Consider the following 18,467-nt stretch of genomic DNA (forward strand, 5'->3'; position numbering starts at 1 on the left):
TCCTGGCTGTGTCTTCTCTGCCCTGAGCAGGTCTGGGTCCTGGCTGTCTTCTCTGCCCTGAGCAGGTCTGGGTCCTGGCTGTCTTCTCTGCCCTGAGCAGGCCTGTGTCCTGTCTGTGTCTTCTTTGTGCCCGAAGCAGGCCTGTGTCCTGGCTGTGTCTTCTCTGCCCTGAGCAGGTCTGGGTCCTGGCTGTCTTCTCTGCCCTGAGCAGGTCTGGGTCCTGGCTGTCTTCTCTGCCCTGAGCAGGCCTGGGTCCTGGCTGTCTTCTCTGCCCTGAGCAGGCCTGGGTCCTGGCTGTCTTCTCTGCCCTGGGCAGGCCTGGGTCCTGGCTGTGTCTTCTTTGTGCCCTGGGCAGGCCTGTGTCCTGGTTGTGTCTTCTCTGCTCTGAGCAGGTCTGGGTCCTGGCTGTCTTCTCTGCCCTGGGCAGGCCTGGGTCCTGGCTGTCTTCTCTGCCCTGAGCAGGTCTGGGTCCTGGCTGTCTTCTCTGCCCTGGGCAGGCCTGGGTCCTGGCTGTCTTCTCTGCCCTGGGCAGGCCTGGGTCCTGGCTGTCTTCTCTGCCCTGAGCAGGCCTGGGTCCTGGCTGTCTTCTCTGCCCTGGGCAGGCCTGGGTCCTGGCTGTCTTCTCTGCCCTGGGCAGGCCTGGGTCCTGTCCTGGTCGTGTCTTCTGTGCCCTGAGCAGGCCTGGGTCCTGGCTGTCTTCTCTGCCCTGGGCAGGCCTGGGTCCTGGCTGTCTTCTCTGCCCTGGGCAGGCCTGGGTCCTGGCTGTCTTCTCTGCCCTGAGCAGGCCTGGGTCCTGGCTGTCTTCTCTGCCCTGAGCAGGCCTGGGTCCTGGTTGTGTCTTCTCTGCCCTGGGCAGGCCTGGGTCCTGGCTGTCTTCTCTGCCCTGGGCAGGCCTGGGTCCTGGCTGTCTTCTCTGCCCTGGGCAGGCCTGGGTCCTGGCTGTCTTCTCTGCCCTGAGCAGGCCTGGGTCCTGGCTGTCTTCTCTGCCCTGGGCAGGCCTGGGTCCTGGCTGTCTTCTCTGCCCTGGGCAGGCCTGGGTCCTGGCTGTCTTCTCTGCCCTGGGCAGGCCTGGGTCCAGGTCTTCAGAGAATCATGAGCTACTTAGTAACCTTCAGTGGCAGCGGTTCCATCTTTCTGGGTTGCCTGCTGAACTAAGAATTTCCTTTCCCTCTTGTGTGGTTTTAAAATGTTAGAGATTGACGTAGATGAAACTGTGGTTTGCAAATGGTTTAAACTGTATGAAAGCCTCCTGAGGAAGTTTTTGTTAGAAAAACAATTTCATCTAAGTAACTCAAATTTGTCAGTTACTGTTTTAGGGGAAATAACTTTCCTTATTTTAGAGAAAATAATTATCTATTATAATAGCTTGCCTCTTTTATCCTTTTAAAATAAAAGTGCCCCAGACTGTTCTATTTCCTAGTAGTTTTAAAAATAGTGTTAGAGTCTTGAAAACAGTGTTGAGTGTATGAATGAAGACACCTAGACAGTACTTAGACAGATACTTGTTGTATAGTTATTCACAGTAGCACGTCAGACGTAATGAGTAACACTGTTGCAGTTTATATCTTTATTGTGGGATTTGTTAATTAGAAAAACAACATGACAGCCCTGTGGCTGGTAGACACCTGGAACCCCAGCATTTGGGAGCTGAGGCAGGGCAATAGCCACAAACCTAAGGCAGCCTGGGCTCCGTGGTGAATTTAAAACCAGGCAAGGCTATCTTGTGAGATCATCTCAGGAAATTAGCACCGTGTGGAATCTGGTATGATACAGTTACTTTTTTGTTGTTCATGCCAGAAAAACATTTTTCTATGTTTATTATTTTGTATGTATACATGTAGTGTACATGCGTGTTGAAGTGTGTTTGTAGAGATCATATGATATTAAGGAATTGGTTTTCCCTTCCACCATGCAGGATTATACCAAGTTGTTAGGCATGGTGGCAAGCACCTTTTAACCCATCTTGCCAGCTCCGGTTTCAAAAAATTCTTGAATAAAATAAAAGGACATCATTAGAACAACAGAGAGATAATCCCTGTTCCCCTTCTTGGATTACAGAATTAACTTTTATTTTTCTATGTTTACATGAACCACATAAATGTTACTGTGCATATGACTCTCTTTCACAAACGTGTTGCATGTTATCCAGGGAGATGGTGCAGCAGGTTAAAGTGCTTGCCATGCAAGTCTGATAAACTGAATCCCATCCCTGGAACTCAGGGAAAGAAAGAGACCCACTGTGTACATGTGTCCTTTGACCGGCAATTGTGTGCTCCGGCACACACGCATTCACACAGTCTTACTATTACATTTCTAAAGGTTAATAGGATGCATTTCATCTGTTTTCCATGTTTTGAGACTTAAAACAAATGAAAAAGCATTTCTCAGCTTGGCCTAAACAGTTGCATGTATTTAGCAACTCGTACCTTATATTGCATGATTATCTTTTTAATGGGTGTTGAAGCAGAGCCCAGCTCTGAGGTAGTAGCATGCCCGATAGCCTGATGGTCTGAAGGACAAGTTTTGCCTCGTTAGTGATTTTTTTTTTTTTTCATTCATGAGACTGGATTCCCACTATCCCCTGCCCCCTCTCCTTTCGGAGTTACTGGAGATCAAAGCCGTGATGGTGGATAGGGGCAAGGCCGGCTTTATGAAAGTGGATATGACCGTCTGACTCCAAACAGATTTTGAAGGATGATAATAGGCTGGCACACACTTAATTTGTAACTGCCAAGCTGTGGCCTCTTTTGGAGAGACATTTGCATGAAAGAAGGTTCGTGTCCATTAGGGAGGAAGAGAATTTAGGGATGGAGTTGGTTGCAGATTGGGTGGTGAGTAGACTTAGTATGCTATGAAGGAAAATTGTGAGAGAATGTTTCTGGTGAGGTTTGTTTTGGGTAGGCTTTTTGTCTTTTATTTTGAGTAGACTTGTATCTGCCTGCTTCCTTGCTTCCCTTTAAGGTTTAGGTGATCAAAAAGTGCAAGCAGCTAACTGTTGCTACAACTGAAGACCACTGTTTATGCGCGGTTGTCAAATGTGAGTGGGCTGAAGTGCCCAGGTTCTCTGTCCCTGCACCTCTGTTTCAGATCAGTAATAATTTGCCTGTATGGGTTTTTGGGTTTATGAGATAGGACCTTGCCATATAAACCCAGGGTGGCCCCAGACTAACAGGAGTCCTCCTACTTGAGCCTCCCTACTGCTAACATCACAGGTATGTGTCAGCATGCCTGTCTGGAGCTGATTTTGTGATAATGAAACTTAATTTTGGTATGTATGTATGTATGTATGTATGTATGTACATATGTATATATGCATGTACATATATATGTATATATGTATGTATGTATGTATGCACTTTATATCTCCATCCAGGATAAATTTTGGGTTGAACGTTTAGTGGCTGGGTCAGTGTCACTATTGCTCCACTGGGTTTCCTTCCTGACTACAGGAGGTGGCCTCTTCAGGTTTCATATCCCCAGTATTTTGAGGCACAGCTAAAGTTACCTTTAATGATCCTTGGGTACCTCCCCTATCCCAGGTCTCTTTGCATGTCCTTGAGGTTCCCCCACGTCCCCAACTCCCACCAGTTGCAGATTTCCATTCATTCTTATGACTATCTGGCCATTTCTCCTGTCCATCCCCACACCTGATCCTGAACCCCCCTCCTCATTCCATCAACATAATCCACCATATGAAAAAATGAAAGAGAAAAAAAAATCACGATCATCTCATTAGATGCTGAAAAAGCTTTAATGAAATCTAACACCCCTTCATGTTAAAAGTCTCAGATCAAGAATACAAGGCACACCCCTAAACGTAATCAAAGCAATATACAGAAAGTCAATAGCCAACATCAAACTAAATGGAGAGAAGCTTAAAGCGATTCCTCTAAAATCAGGGGCAACACAAGGCTGTCCACTTTCTCTCTCTTCAACATACTACTTGAAGTTCTAGACAGAGCAATAAGACAACCAAAGGAGATCAAGGGGATACAAATCAGAAAGGAAGAAGTCAAAGTATGGCTCTTTTCAGGTGATATGATAGTATACATAAGCAACTCCCAAAATTCTACCAGAGGACTCCTAAAGCTGACAAACCTTCAGCAAACCGGATGAATACAAAATTAACTCAAAGAAATCAGCAGTCCTTGTTTATACATATGATAAATGGGCCCAGAAGGAAGTTAGGGAAACAACAGCCTTTATAAAACCAGAAGTGTGTTTTATAACAAGAGCTGTATGGGTGTCCCATAGACAAGCTGGAGCTGTTGGACCTCTCCGTTTGGCTACCCTGACTTTTTTCCTTTGTCCTTCACCATTATATACTCTTATATTCTCTCTCTCTCTCTCTCTCTCCTTCTCTCTCTCTCTCTCTGCCTCTGTCTGTCTGTCTGTCTGTCTTGTCTGTCTATCTGTTTGAATTTGGTTTGTTTTTCAGATAGGGTTTCTTTGTGTGGCTTTGGCTATCCTGGAACTCACTTTGTAGACGAGACTGGAATTAATTCAGAGATCCATCTGCCTCTGCCTCTCAAGTTCTGGATTAAAGGTGTGTACCACCACTGCCGGCCTGTCATTAACACTTGGCACATTGGGGACAAATGTGATCTGTGAGAGTTGTTGACATCTGAGAATATAACAAGTTGACATACGCCGGCCAGTGTCTAACCTTGTGGCTGTGGCTTTAATGGAGGCTGACATACGCATCCACTGCAAAACCAGGGTTAGGTTTGAACCAGTTCTTTTTCTGTGTGGTATGGAGTGAGCTTTGAGACATAGGAGTTCTAGCACATTGGGGGCTTACAGCTTTATGGTGTCCTCTTCCAGAATGTTTCTTGAGGGTGAACCTGGGGTGGGTTTAAATCTCACTACCTCTCAGCCTGTCACTGGTGGATTCAGACTGGCCACTCCATTGCCTAGTGCTAATTCACCTCTGCTAGCTGTGTGACTCAGGACATAGAAAGTGGCTTACTCAGCTGACAATGTTTCCTTCTGTTGCTAAGAAGAGAGGGTGGCTTCTGAGGAGATAGTGCAGCAGGGGCCTGCTCCTGAGGAAGGTTTTTATGAGGCATCTTCTGGGTTCCCCTCCCTCAGTGGTTCCTACATCAGTTTGGTGTACAACATTGCTCTGTCATCCATTTCTTGATTCATGCCGCAGCTCTTCTTTCATAAAAAAACAAACAAAACAAAACAAAACAAAAACAAACAAAAAAAACAAACAAACAGTTAAGCACAGAGATGCAAACTTCATTCAGGTATAGGAAGAAAGCAGGGAGATCTTAATGATCGGGGACTTCTAGCTCTAGGGAACAGCAAAACCTAGTAAAATACCCTTTTGGATTTCTGCATTAAGATGTTGCAGGGTGGCTGCTGATATATCATGTTCTAGCTACGGGTGCAGTCTTCATTTAATTTACACAATGGAGTATCACTCATCTGCTGAAAAAAATGGTGTCGTGAAATTTTCAGACAAATGGATGGACTAGAAAAAAAAAATTCATACCAAATGAGGTACCCCAGGCACAGGAAGACAAAGCTGGTGTGTCCTTGCTGATACGTGGCTGTTCTTAAGTCAGGATAACCAAGCTACAGTCCCTAGATCCACAGAGGGTGGGAATAGGGTAAGGAAGTAAGAGTGGACCTGGTTAGCAAAGGGAAATAGAATAGACAGATATGGATGGATGAGGAGAAGGGTGTGGGAGGACCAGGAGGGAACAGGGCAGGAGAGGAGCTTCTGGGAGGGCCTGTGGGGAGAGACAGCTAAAGTTAACGAGTGTTTGAGGAGTAGTGTGGAAATAGAAATTTCCTAAAATATATACATGGATGAAAATGATCTCAGTGAAGTCACCAAATACTAGGAGAGACAGAGTCCCAACTGCCTGTCTCTTGTCAGCAAAGGAAGCTTCCGGTACCAGGGTTGGATGACATCTTCTCCAGGTGTTGCCAAAGATACCCCACAGGGATCCCCAGACCACCCAGGTTGTTGTCAGAACTATAGGTTCTTCACAAGATTGCAACAAAGGTCACTGAAGACACCATCACACAAACCATTAAACATGGAGAGGCTGTGCTGGTGCCTACATAGAGCCCTCACCACCATGTTCTAGTATCTTTGGTACAGGAAACATTAGCACCAAGGCAGCCACAGAGCTTTTGTCTACAGCTGGGTGGTGACTGCAAGCTACTCCAGCCTGGTGGGAGTAACCGTCCACTACCTGATTTGACTTAAGGCCCAGCAGTAGAAGAGCCCTGTAAATTTATGTTTCTTGTAAAAACAGAGAGGTAGTTGGCTAGGCTCAGAGCCTTGCTTTTTGGTGAGGTACAGGTTCTCAGATAGATGTCCTCTTTCATACTTCTGTCTTCCCGTCACTGTTGATGTTGCCTTCTCTGCGTGTGAGCCTCCGTGGTCACTCTTGTGTTGTGACCGCATCTACAGAAGAAGCACAAATAAAGTGTTCCCGTGGCCTCTTTAGCTACACTAGGGTTGTCTGCAGAGCGTTAGGTTAATCCCACCACCAGCACTCTGTCCTGTCATTTCTGGTTGTTCCTGCCTCTACTAATAGTTCTGTCATGCACCACTGTTGCTCAGCTGTGGTTCCCAACCTCCTTATCTGCCTGACGTGTTGTTTCCTAAACCTCCTAGCTTTCCTGTTAGTTTTCTGCTTGGGCATAGTGGTTACAAAGGCCTGAGGGGAGAGTGACTTTCTCAAGGACAAGTTTCATTTGTATTGTGCAGAAAAGAGGTTAGAGGGGTTGAAGACAGAGCTCACATGACCCAAGTCTTACTTGGTCCCCCTTTCTTCCCCTCCTACCTTTGCTTCAGTAGCCTGGGGTGAGGAAATGTACTCTGGCTGTGGGAGCTGTGAAAGATAACAGACATAGCTCCCCCACCCCCGCCTCCCATCCCCCATGTGCATTTAGCCAAACATATCCAGGGGGTTTAGTCACCAAGATCTTCCGTCCGATCTCTTCCGGTATGGTCTGCACATGGGCTAAAGTGTGCACAGGGCTTACGGCATACTCAGCCGGGAAAGTCAGAGACAGGTCGGATGCTTCTGCTTTCTGTGTAACCACCTTTCTTGCCCTGCGGTGTGTGACTAAGCATACTGTACTGACCCACACGCGGGTGTGCGGAAACTCTGGGGGTGCTCTTCATACTTCGATATTAATAAGACAAAATTCCTGATGGTTTTAAAGACAACTTGTTTATTGGCACATACACAGAACAAAGCATGAAACAGAGGTGAGCATTACTTAGAAGGATACTCAGGAGGAACTTCTGAAAGGGTGGGTGTCTTCTAAGAAGCCCGTTAATAGAAGAGAGAGTTTAGTTTTGGTAACTCGCAGACTAGCACCCACATGCCACTTCTCCATTCGATTTCTAAAAAGATGTGACGTGCTGTAGACTTTCACTTTACATGGGAACTTACCTTTCATTTTTATTATACTTTTCTGGACTTTTATACATGTTATTGGACAATATAGCTAGCTAAGGTATTTACCGCCGCAGGCCTGCTTTTCACTTCATACATCTTAATTACCGTGTAACAAGGTCCATAATACTTGGAAAGGGGTGAGAATTTACAAAGTATCTGTGCTTTCCTGAATCATATTTCCCCTTCTGGTTTTGGAAGTCTCTAGGTCATTCTGGACTGTTAGTGACATTCTTAACTTCTTATTCAAGACTTCTCTAAACGGCTGGCATAAGAAGAAATAGATAATGGGGTCCAGACACACATTGGCAGCCGAGAGCAGCAGGGTGAATTCTTTCGTATAGAGCAGGGTCTCCTTGGCCTGGCAGCTGTAGTGTCCTTCCGTCTGGCTCTTGGTGTAGGGGATCCTGGCAATGTGGTAAGGCACGAAACAGACGACAAATACGAGCACAATGCTGAATATATTGCGGCTGGACTTCCTTTTGACGGAGATGGAATTCTTTCTGGACTTGAGGTGAGACTTGAAGATCTTCCTCGTTATGGCCATGTAGAAGACGGTCAGCAGAAGGAACACGATCCAGAAAATGCTCACGAAGACATAGTTAGACGCCTTGTGCCACTTCCGCCCCAGCTCGTTTTTGAGTTCCATGCACTGTATGTTAGTGACATCCTTGACACTCTGGTTTGTCAGAATGATGTTGGGGACAGCGAGGAGAAGCATGAGCACCCACACAAGCACGGACAGCACTTTGCTGTAGTTCACTGACTGGACGATAGACACCAGAAGGGGCTTCACGATTTTATAGTACCTGTCAAAGCTGATGAGCCCGAAGAACGCGATGCTGACGTACATGTTGACGTAGAAGATCACGGCAGACACCCTGCATACAAACACATTCAGCTGCCAGGGACCGAGGCCTGAGTCGCTGAGGACTTTGAAAGGGAAAGTGAGGCCCATGAGAAAGTCAGCCACAACTATGTTCTTGAGATAGATGATAAAACTCTTAGAGCTGGGCACGTAAAAGAATATCCATCCCGATATTCCGTTGAGGAGGACCCCTGTGATGAAGACCACACAGTACAACATGGGGATGATCTGCTGTGTGATCAGGGTGTTCCGGGTGCAGGGCTGCTTTGGAGGTTCTGTGGTTGTTGTGTTGTCCATCTTCTCACTTCTGGAGACAAAGATCTGGGTAGAAAGGCAGGCTGGTTACTTAGAGCGCAGTTTGTGGCCCTCAGGTGACCGGCATCTCTTAAAGTGGAGGGACAGACATGAGGCGAAACCCACCAAGGTTGTGAACACTTACTCCCCCTCTTCTGGGGTATTTATCTCTATTTCTCCATGTTCAGGATTCTCAGAGGCAAGTTTCATCCACAGAACCCAGGGTGCGGAAGAGAGAATTCCAGATGCTGAAGACAGGATAGAAGAAACAGACACATCAGCCAGAGAAAATGTTACTTCTCAAGTGTTTCCTCTATTGCCATTTTTTGTAGAACATATAGCTTTATTCTTGACTCTTACCTAGGAAATGTGGTCACACCATCTTCCTTTCACTCCAAGTCTGTGACATTTGTTCCCAGGGACTGCCACAGGGGAACAGAGCTGCCCCCAGTTTTACCCGTTCATTTGAAGAGACTGCTGTGTGGGTTTTGTGTGTTATCTTATAGGAACAGATTAAGTTTAGCAAAAAGAGTAGTTGAATTTCATTTTACTCCATCTAACCTCTCACTTGCTTCTCAAGCTGTAACCTGCTTATCTCCCATGGGTCCTGCTCTATTGAGAATGTGGGTTCCCTGACCCCGGATTCCAACATGATGAGTGGTGTAGGAATCTCCCGGTAGCACGCTTATTTATTTGTTAAAGCATATAGGAATATTCAATAAATTGTGAAGGATACATATTTTCTATGCAAGGCCTACAATCAGGGCAATATTACTATGTGGGTCATCTAAAAGCCTAGTTTATGTATCAATACTTCATCATCATCATCCAACCTTGTCATCTCTTACCGTGTAGATATAAAAGCCCGCTGGGGAGCAAGGGATAGTGCTCACCCTATTTACCAGAGCATTCCTGAAAGGTCTTGAGGTAGTCTGAGTGGAGAGAATGGGTCTTTATGTAGGAAGGTTTTGCATGATCCATGACAGCATGTAGCAGTGCTGGTTTAGAGTGGTGTACTTGGGATTCAGCACATTATCCACCTTGGGCAGGGCTAACAGAATAGAACATTTTCTTATATGTATTAAAATCCCGAATCAAGTATAACAGGTTAAATATCCCTTTTCTAAAGCGGGTAGCACCAGAAATATTTGAGTTTTGGTATATCTGTATGTATGTGCACATGTGTTTGCAAGGAAGCCAAAGAAAAGATTTGGGGGCTACCATGTTCCTCAGGAGATACACACGTTTTAGGTCTTTTGAGACAGTGTCTCCTGTTAACCTGGAGCTTGCTAAGAAGAAGAGTAGACTGAATGTCCCCTGAGCCTCTGAGATACACTTTCCTTCACTTCTTATCGCTGGGATCATTGGTATCCACCGTTACTTTCTTACCTGGATTCTGGGATTGAACATAGCTTCCCCCCCCCAACCCCCTCCCCCACCCCCCGGCCTAGCAGGCACTTTACTAACTGAACCCTCTTCCTAGCTGATAAAATTAGTTTACATCTCATATGTATTTTACAGACGTAGCCCAAAGGTGATGGGTTGCTTTCAAATCCTACCATATCCACATCCTCCTGTGATAAGCCTTCTTTCTCTTCCTGGTCTTTGTTGGGTCTTGACACAGAAACAAACCTGATACTTCCTCCTGCCTTTCTCTAGTCCAGACATGGAAATGTTTTCATCAAAGATTACCTTTGACGAATATCTGTTTTTCACCTGATTAATTTTAAAAGGTTTAGTTCTGTGCTTATCGGTCTGTGTAAGTGTGCATGTGTGTGCTTGTGGAGGCCAGAAAAGGATGTGTGCTTCTTGGCACTGGAGGTACACGTGTTTGCGAGCGGCCTGACGCAGATGCTTGGAACTGAGCGCTAGTCCTCTGCAAAACCAGCAACTGTTCTTAACAATGGAGCCATGTCTCAAGTCCTTTGACTCTTACTTTAATAGAAAATAATGAAGAGGCTCACAGTAGTAGAGGCGGGAACAGTTCTAAATTCTCCAAAGAACATGTCCTTACTTGCTTTTGTATTCTCTTTAATTAGCGTACCCCCCCCCCCCCAGCCTTGGTATCTTTATTCGATGTGGTTTCCAGGTTTCAGATGTGGTTTATGTTTTCAGATACTTCATAATATTGCTTTAAAATATTTTGTTTTAGTTGGTTATATTATAGACCTCCCACGTCTGCCCTCAGTTTTCTAGCCTTTCTGGGTACTTTGGAATGCACACGTTGACCTCTGCTCTTACTTATGTTGCCTACATTGGGACCCCTGAAGAGTAGTCTTTGCTGCTAAGGCACAGACAGCCAATGGAGCTTGACACGTGATTTCGGGGAAGAGACTTTGCTTTGTCACATTCCCCTGATTCTCAGAAAGTCTCCTACTTGGCTGCGTGTGGGGATCTTAGGGTAGCTGTTTTAGCTTCATTCTACACTCACCACGGCCTCCTTATGCCTTCGCTAGCTCAGCCACCGGGAAGCTCGCTTTCACCTTTTCCCAGGAGAAGGAATCCCTTTATTTTTTCCTTAAGAGATGAGGGTGTTCAGGGTTTGGTAGCACATGTCTCAGAAGCCATAGAGGGTCTAAATTCTAAGTTCTTTGTCCTTGCCTCAGCTGGCTTATTTTCCGATTTCCGCATGTTCAATGTTATTTGTCACTGCAAGGCTGTGTTCCCGTATTCAGTAATGGCTCTCAGCTCTTGTATACATTCAGTCCTTACTTTGTGAAGATTCCAACACCATCCACTTTTGCTGGCCCTGTGGAGACCATTAGTCTCAGAGAACTCTAAGGGAGCTTCCAAGCTGGGTGGCTGAATACAGTGGCACTCTAGGGTGTTAGGGGCCTCAGTGAAGGAGGAAGGACCTGTGTAGCCTCAGGAAAGAGGATGATGGGCAGCCTTTCTGAGCACGTGATAGTGAAGACTGGCATGTGAAGTGGCTTGACACCATGAGGAAAGGGCATTGTGACAGATACTGACTTAGGAACAGATATGAAGACACAAAAGGTGATAGGATGGTGGGGACACTGGTTACCTAAACATGGGTAAAGCCTTGCCCCAGGAGTCACTATTCGCCACCACCTTACAGATGAGGAAGAGCCAGTGTTTGCAGTGGTTGAATCACCAAGGTAGATAGGATAGCTTATGAATGTCCAAATGGTATTTAAACTTAAGTCTGTTACACTCCAGGTCAGAGTCTTAGTTCAGAGACAATATAGAGGGCTCCTGTGAGAGAGAGAGAGAGAGAGAGAGAGAGAGAGAGCGAGAGAGCGAGAGAGCGAGAGAGAGAGAGAGAGAGAGAGAGTGTGTGTGTGTGTGTGTGTGTGTGTGTGTGTGTCCATGTGTCCATGTGTGCTCAAGTTCAGTGGGTCCTTCAGCTTTCCTGGAATCCTTTTAGGAGTTGGCCTTTCTTTCGGAGGAATGCGTTGTTGGTTGTGGGCTTGTTTTAAAGCCCTTCAATTTCTCTAGTGATCCTCCAGGTAACTGGTATATTGAAAGCCTCCATTTTCTATGCCAGTCTTTAAAAATGTCTATAAGTGATGTCCTTTTAACTTTGATTTTGATTCATCTCTAATCTTGCGTGCTGATGTCTGAGACTTAGCCGCAGGAGAGACTCAGCCTGCTGCATAGATTGGGAATGTCCTAGCAGGCCATGGCTGCTGCTTCTGTTCTTTCTTTGGTTTTCTGCATTGGTAGATGTGGGTTCTGGATAGCCTAACTTGGCTTCTCTAGTTCTTGGCCACTGTGTCCCTCTAGGCAGTGTCCCGAATTCACCGATACAACTTGTAATTTGACAAGCGTCTGGTCTCTTGCTATGGGCAACCATGTTACTTAGCTCTCACTTGAGAAATTCTTGTCTGCTCTGAGGCTGAATCGCACACCTTTAGAACTCCTCCTCTAAGCTTAAACTTGGGTCTGCCTTGACTGCATTGCAGTCCAGACTACAGAATTCAGGAAGAATAACTGTGAGATGGGGATAGGAGGTTCATGAATACAGACAATAAACTGATAGTGACCAAACCTAGTTCAGGCCACTTCCCTAAACCCAGTTAGTGGAACTTGCAAGAACATGATGGACTGCCACATCCGGCCTATCTGAGAACTTTGTGTTCAGCATCTTGTGACTGTGCCTGCAAATCATGGATGAGTCTAGTGGAGGAGGGCAAGGTGTGCTGATGCAGGCACTCGTGCCCTCCAGAACATGGTCTTGCTGTCCTCCGAACATGAAGCGCTAGAGCAGTGGTTCTCAGCCTCTTGGGGTTGTGTATCAGGTATCTTACATGTCATATTTACATCCTGATTCACAACAGTAGCAGTATTAAATTTATGAGGTAGAAATGAAACCGTTTTATGGTTGGGAGGTCACCACAACACTAGGAGCTATATTAAAAGGTTGCAACATTAGAAATGTTGAGAGGCGCTGCCCTGGAGGCTAGAAAATGGCCATCCCAAATCATATCTGGACAGCCTTGGTGGTGCTGTGGTAAAGTCTAACCTGCTACTTTTGGACCAGTCCAGTGTTTCTTAGCTATGGACTCAACATTTTAGGGAGTCCAGCTCTTTGTTGGTGTCTGTGTTATGCAGTTACATGTACAGCAGTAGCTCTAGCCTCTGCCCACTAGGTGGCAGTAGTATTCTGTGGTTGTCTCCAGACATGGCTCTACTTGCTAGAATAGCTGCTTAATGGTAGATGGATATGGTGTCCCTCTGATACCCGAAGATAATTTAGCTGTCTTTTTGGTGCCAAGCCTGCCTGCTTCTCTCTCTCTCTCTCTCTCTCTCTCTCTCTCTCTCTCTCTCTCTGTGTGTGTGTGTGTGTGAGAGAGAGAGAGAGAGAGAGAGAGAGAGAGAGAGAATACAAAATTGTCACTAAAGATGATCACATCATTTACTGCTCCATGGGGATAACAAACAGGCCAGCCAATAAAATGATTGAAAGAAAGCATTGAAGTAAGATGCAGTTGGTTGGTTGGAAGTGTGTCTCACGATCTTAATAGTCTTGATAATTGCCGTAAGTGCCAAGCACCTCTCTGTCCATGAGCTTCTGCATCTCTTAACTTGAGAGCTACCTCATAGGGTTCCTGTTGCTGTAAGCATCAGACACCTGGCACTGGCGGTGTGTGAGTCAGTGGGAACATCACCAGCACTGGGTGTGAGTAAGCTAAGGACAGAGTAATCAGTGCGTCTGGAATGCCCTGTCTCTCAGCTTCTCAGATCCCCTTGCTCCTCCATATTTATTTAGGAATCACATTCTTTTGCACTGAGATACAGGACTTGCAGGAAGCATCGGAGGCCGCGCTTACAGTGGTCTGAGCTTACCTAGGTGTGTAGCCCAGCATTTCCCCTCCCCCCTCGAGGGGTGTGTGTGCTGGGAGGTGATGGCTCGTCCATTCTTGTTACTGGAAGGTAGCCCTCAGGACTAAGGGCAAAATACAGAACTCTGTGCTCATATTCAACAGTCAGTGGCTACCCTCCTCTTTGATGAGGCTGGCACGGAGCTGTTAGTCCTGCCTTCAGAGCTGTTACATCTGCTTACTCTCTCTAGAACTTGTATGTAGGCCAAGCATCCTGGGTTCTTATTTTGTTTTTCCCCCTCCCAGAAGTGTTGTTTTTGAATCAGGGCCCTATTCTCGAGAGCTATTCGAGGAAATGAATCTCTGACCTCCTTTGGCACTGGAGAGCTGGTGTTTGCTTTCTCATGGAGTTGCACTGAGACCTTCCATTGTGGGCCTTGGGTCATTAGTTGTATCTTTTGGTTCTATGTGCAGAATACAGATTTCTCTTTCTGAGAAAGCAATAGCTTTTACTCCAGATACATAGCAACCCTTGTCTGCACGCTTGTTTAAGATTCAGGATTAGATAGCCAAAGGGAAGGACTATAAAAGCCCAGGAGTGACAGTGGGAATGGAAATACTGCCCAGACACAGTTCCCTAGATGCTTGACCCTGGAGTGTGTGTGCTCTCTCCTTGCTCTGAGTATGGAGCCTTGTTGAGGGGTGGGGTGGGGAATGGTGGCTTCTGATTCTGATGGGTTGTACTACGACACTAGCTTGTGAATTCAGCAGTACGTAGACGAAAGCTTGACTAAGTATGTCCTGGGATTAGAGAGCAACCATACCCAGAATTGAATTTGTAGAATTGAAGTGTGGGGATACACGAATGTGGTGCTCAGGGTGCACTCAGATTATCTAAGACTGACCTTTTCCTAGCCTTGACCAGCAGACACATTCTCTGTTGCACTTGGTATCTTTTCCCAGCATTCCGTTTTGGTATTATTTTTGTACAATCCATCTTTACAGTAGATTTTCATAGGATCATTTAAGTATCTTAGAAAACAGTCTTTATCTTGCTATGCTTTGTAACAGCTATCAGCTGCTGTTTCACTGCTGCCTGATAACGTGTTTGCGTGCATACATGTGTGTGTGTGTGTGTGAGAAAATACTGATAATAATAAGCCCTCCTTTCTGTTGGTAGCTATAGCTGAAACATATGTTTCATGCTTATGATTTCCTTAGACCCTTTTTTCGGCAGGTGTATATGTATATAAGTATAGACCTGCATATGTGTATGTATACATATTTGAATATATGTGTGTGTATGTATGTATGTATGTATGGGGTAGGTTTGTAGTAAGGGCTGCCTGTACTTACTGCCTTCTAATTTTTCTTGTAATGCTCTTTTATGCTTTCAATATCCCTCTTTACCTATGTGCTACTTTTCCTCAAGATATGAATCTTTCAAACTCCATAATTCAGAGTAGAAAACCTATAGATCCAAAAAGGGTGTGTGTGTGTGTGTGTGTGTGTGTGTGTGTGTGTGTGTGTGCGCGCGCGCGTGCGCCCCCGAGTGCTGACTCTTGTGTTACTATGTTCCCAAGGAGATCAGAGGACAGCATGCTGAAGTCACTGCCATTTTGTTTCCTCCTGGAGACAGAACTCAGGTTTCAGGCTGGGTAGTAAGTTCCTTTACCTGATGAACCAGGTTCCCAGTTTGAAATAATAGAATTCTCTCTTTATAAAATTAAAAATGTATGTTTATGAGTGTTTTATCTCACCCATCTGAACACCATGTGTGTGTCTGGTGCCCGTGGAGGCCAGAAGAGGGTTCAGGATCCTAGGAGCTGACGTTGGGAAACTGTCATGTGGGTGATGGCCATGGAATCTCGAAGAGCAGCCCGTAGTCCTAACCACTGAGCCACCCTCCAGCCCCGAATATGGAATCTTTATAGCCACTTTTTATCCTTGATAATTTCACAAACTCTGACTACTGGGGCTTAGTGCCTAGTTTAACTATTTAGCCTAAGTTATTATAGGAGAAAAAAGGTAAATACAGTGTATACCTGCAATCATTAGGCTGCTGAGGGAGTCTTCCCTCCATGACAGTGCTGAGACAGTATCTTTTCTATCTGCATTGCTAAAGGTTATTGCAAGTCTCTTATGTGCCACTGACTTCAGTCAACATGTTGGATGAAGTCACTCTGTGTTGCCTTGAATGTGTGTCCCTCGATGAGGTTTATGTTTCTCACACACTCCTTCCCTGTTTAGTTGGTTCAGCTCTGAAGGGTCATCTTAATCAGACGACCAGTTTCATGACAAGATCGACTGACCTCTGCCTTTTCTTCAGGTGACTCAGGTACCTCTCTAGAACGAGGACAGAGCTCACAGGCAGTGTCACACTTTCCAATCAACCACGGCCACCTAGCATTTTCAGTTTTGTCCCTCCTTCAGGAAGTAAATAGTAAACAGCATCACCAAAAGCTTCCTGAGAAAATTTACCGTTTCCTTCAGTTCCAAGGCTACTTCCTGCTGTGAACTGTACACCAAGAGCAGAGTTGGTCCAGGAGGTACAAGGCCCCAGCCTCTGTCTTGGGGTCACCAGAGGTTGCAGAATACACGGCAGGTACACCTTGGCCCACAGCTCTACCATAAGTTCTTCACCACCTGAAATGCCGTGACTGCGTTGTTTGAAATTTTTTAATTCCATCAATTATAAGGCAGATTTCCTTGCAAATGTGATCCAATTGATACCAATTATCTGGCAGCATACTTGGTGTTGAGACTATGGTGAAGGAAGGCGCTGACTGATATAGTCCAGGCCATCTTGGAGCTCAGAGTTCTGGTGGTCCTGGTCTGTGGTGGCATTTCCTGCCTGCCCCCTGCATCCCCTTCTGTTTATTCTGTAAGTCTGGGTTACTCTGTGTCCTGGAAGGTAGGTCAGGGGCCGCTGATCTCACCCAAGTGTCCATTGCAGTGGAGCCCATCTGGCCCTGATGCTTCCAGTTACTGTTGTGTCTTGGCCTGTCTTTCACGCGCACTACAGTGTCCAGCTGTAGCCGCTGTTCTTTGAAAAACTTTATTTTATGCACATACAGTGCAGTTTGCTTACAGAATGGCTTTTCTGCTCAGTGGAATCCTCATTTAACTTCTATAATATGAACTAAAGCTCAACAGGAAGAACCTAGGAAGAACACTCAGCGTGTAAGCCCCGCCAGCCCTCTTGCATCCCGTCCCTGCTCCCTCAGCCCTCCTGCATCCCGGCCCTGCTCCCTCAGCCCTCCATCTTCCACTCAGAGGCGGCCTTGTCCTGAATTGTGTGTTTCTCATCCTCTCCCTTTCTAAAACAAGTGATTTCAACTTGTATGCACATGACTACCGTTGTAAAAATTGCTCAGGACTTTTAAAGGTAAGGTTTTAAGACTTAAAAATAATACCCAGGATTACGTTTCCTAAGTAAATTACCTTGGACAGTGAATTGGAACTATTTGGTAAGAATAAGCATTTACCTATCCTATGGTGGAATATTTCTATGGTGGAATATTTCTATGGTGGAATATTTCAACTTCTAGGGGAGGCTGCAACATGTTTGCTGGTGTGTATCAGGAAATATTGAAACATTGAAGTACTGTCAGTAATAGCAAAAGCACAGAAGTAGCTCGGATAATAGACAAGGGAGTACGTGAAAAGTGGTTTGGAGAATAGATGAATTACAGCTGTGAACCTTCAAGTTCTTGGGATGTTTTGGAAGATGGATGCAATCCTCATTTTATTGGAAAAAAAATAATCCAGAAAGCTTGAGTAGATGATTCAAGGTGCATACCTGCTGTGTCCTAGAGCACAGAGTGCAGTTAAGGTTGTTGATGTTTAAAATTGGTTTAAAATTGGCCTTAACTAGTTATTGCGTTCAATTAAAAATAATCCTTTTCCCTAGTTTGTTCTGTATGGCAACCCTGCAAATGATTCCTAGCCGTAGCACGAGTGCTGATTGATCTAGAACTTCTCAGTTTTCCACGGAAGGCAGACAGGTTAAGAGAAACATGGTGTGCTGAGCACATCCCCATCCGCCATGTGTCAGGTAGCTGTGCTCTTCTCCCCTCGAGGGTCTCTGCTGCATCCACCCTGTGTAAACTCACTTGGTGGCAAGTGGCTTATCACTCACTGTGCTAAATTCTTCAGCTTGAGCAATCCCCACTGTTCTCTTGATGCCTGGGGGAAGCCCCTACCCTGCCCTGTGTCAGTATGGTCAGGCTCCACAGGCCCAAGTGAGGGAGCTTTGTGTATAGATCTGAAAAGCCACCAACAAAGCTGACGTGTGGCACGGTGTGGTATGGGGTGGGAGGGTGTAACAGCAAGGGAGTAGATACTCATGCCTTTGGGTAAACCAATAGGTGGGTTGGTTTTTTTTTTTTTGTTTGTTTGTTTCTTTTTTTGTTTTGTTTTTGTTTTATTTTTTTTTATTTTTATTTTTTTTTATTAACTTGAGTATTTCTTATATACATTTCGAGTGTTATTCCCTTTCCCGGTTTCCGGGCATTGTTTTTGTTTTAAATTAGCTACTTAGCTGGTTTTGGTTCTGTTGAGATTAAAATTGAAGGACAAGAGTTTAAT

The 18,467-nt window shown here is 45.5% G+C and overlaps 2 protein-coding genes and 1 long non-coding RNA gene across 20 annotated transcripts in view; 2 read left to right on the plus strand and 1 right to left on the minus strand.

The window, feature by feature from the left end:
- Nucleotides 1-18,467, plus strand: part of Med12l (mediator complex subunit 12L) — a 323,000-nt gene that overhangs the window by 112,097 nt on the left and 192,436 nt on the right. The gene's annotated exons all lie outside the window — the stretch shown is intronic.
- Nucleotides 48-5,236, plus strand: LOC120100831 (uncharacterized). Its single transcript, XR_010064288.1, has 2 exons — nucleotides 48-176; nucleotides 317-5,236. It is a non-coding gene; the product is annotated as an uncharacterized LOC120100831 (long non-coding RNA).
- Nucleotides 7,184-18,467, minus strand: part of P2ry14 (purinergic receptor P2Y14) — a 40,477-nt gene continuing 29,193 nt past the window's right edge. For 3 of the 10 annotated variants that reach the window (XM_039101620.2, XM_039101621.2, XM_017590600.3), the window contains exons 2-3: nucleotides 8,738-8,840; nucleotides 7,184-8,619 (exon numbers count right to left, since the gene is read on the minus strand). In XM_039101620.2, the coding sequence (XP_038957548.1) occupies nucleotides 7,579-8,595 (1,017 nt within the window). In that variant the 5' untranslated portion in view covers nucleotides 8,596-8,619; nucleotides 8,738-8,840 and the 3' untranslated portion in view covers nucleotides 7,184-7,578. Of the gene's footprint in view, nucleotides 8,841-8,952; nucleotides 9,983-18,467 lie in introns of those variants that run through there. The other 7 variants (XM_039101618.2, XM_017590599.3, XM_063281221.1 and 4 more) reach the window with 4 other exon arrangements.

This window comes from Rattus norvegicus, chromosome 2 (assembly GCF_036323735.1).
Source record: "Rattus norvegicus strain BN/NHsdMcwi chromosome 2, GRCr8, whole genome shotgun sequence".
NCBI lineage: Eukaryota > Metazoa > Chordata > Mammalia > Rodentia > Muridae > Rattus > Rattus norvegicus.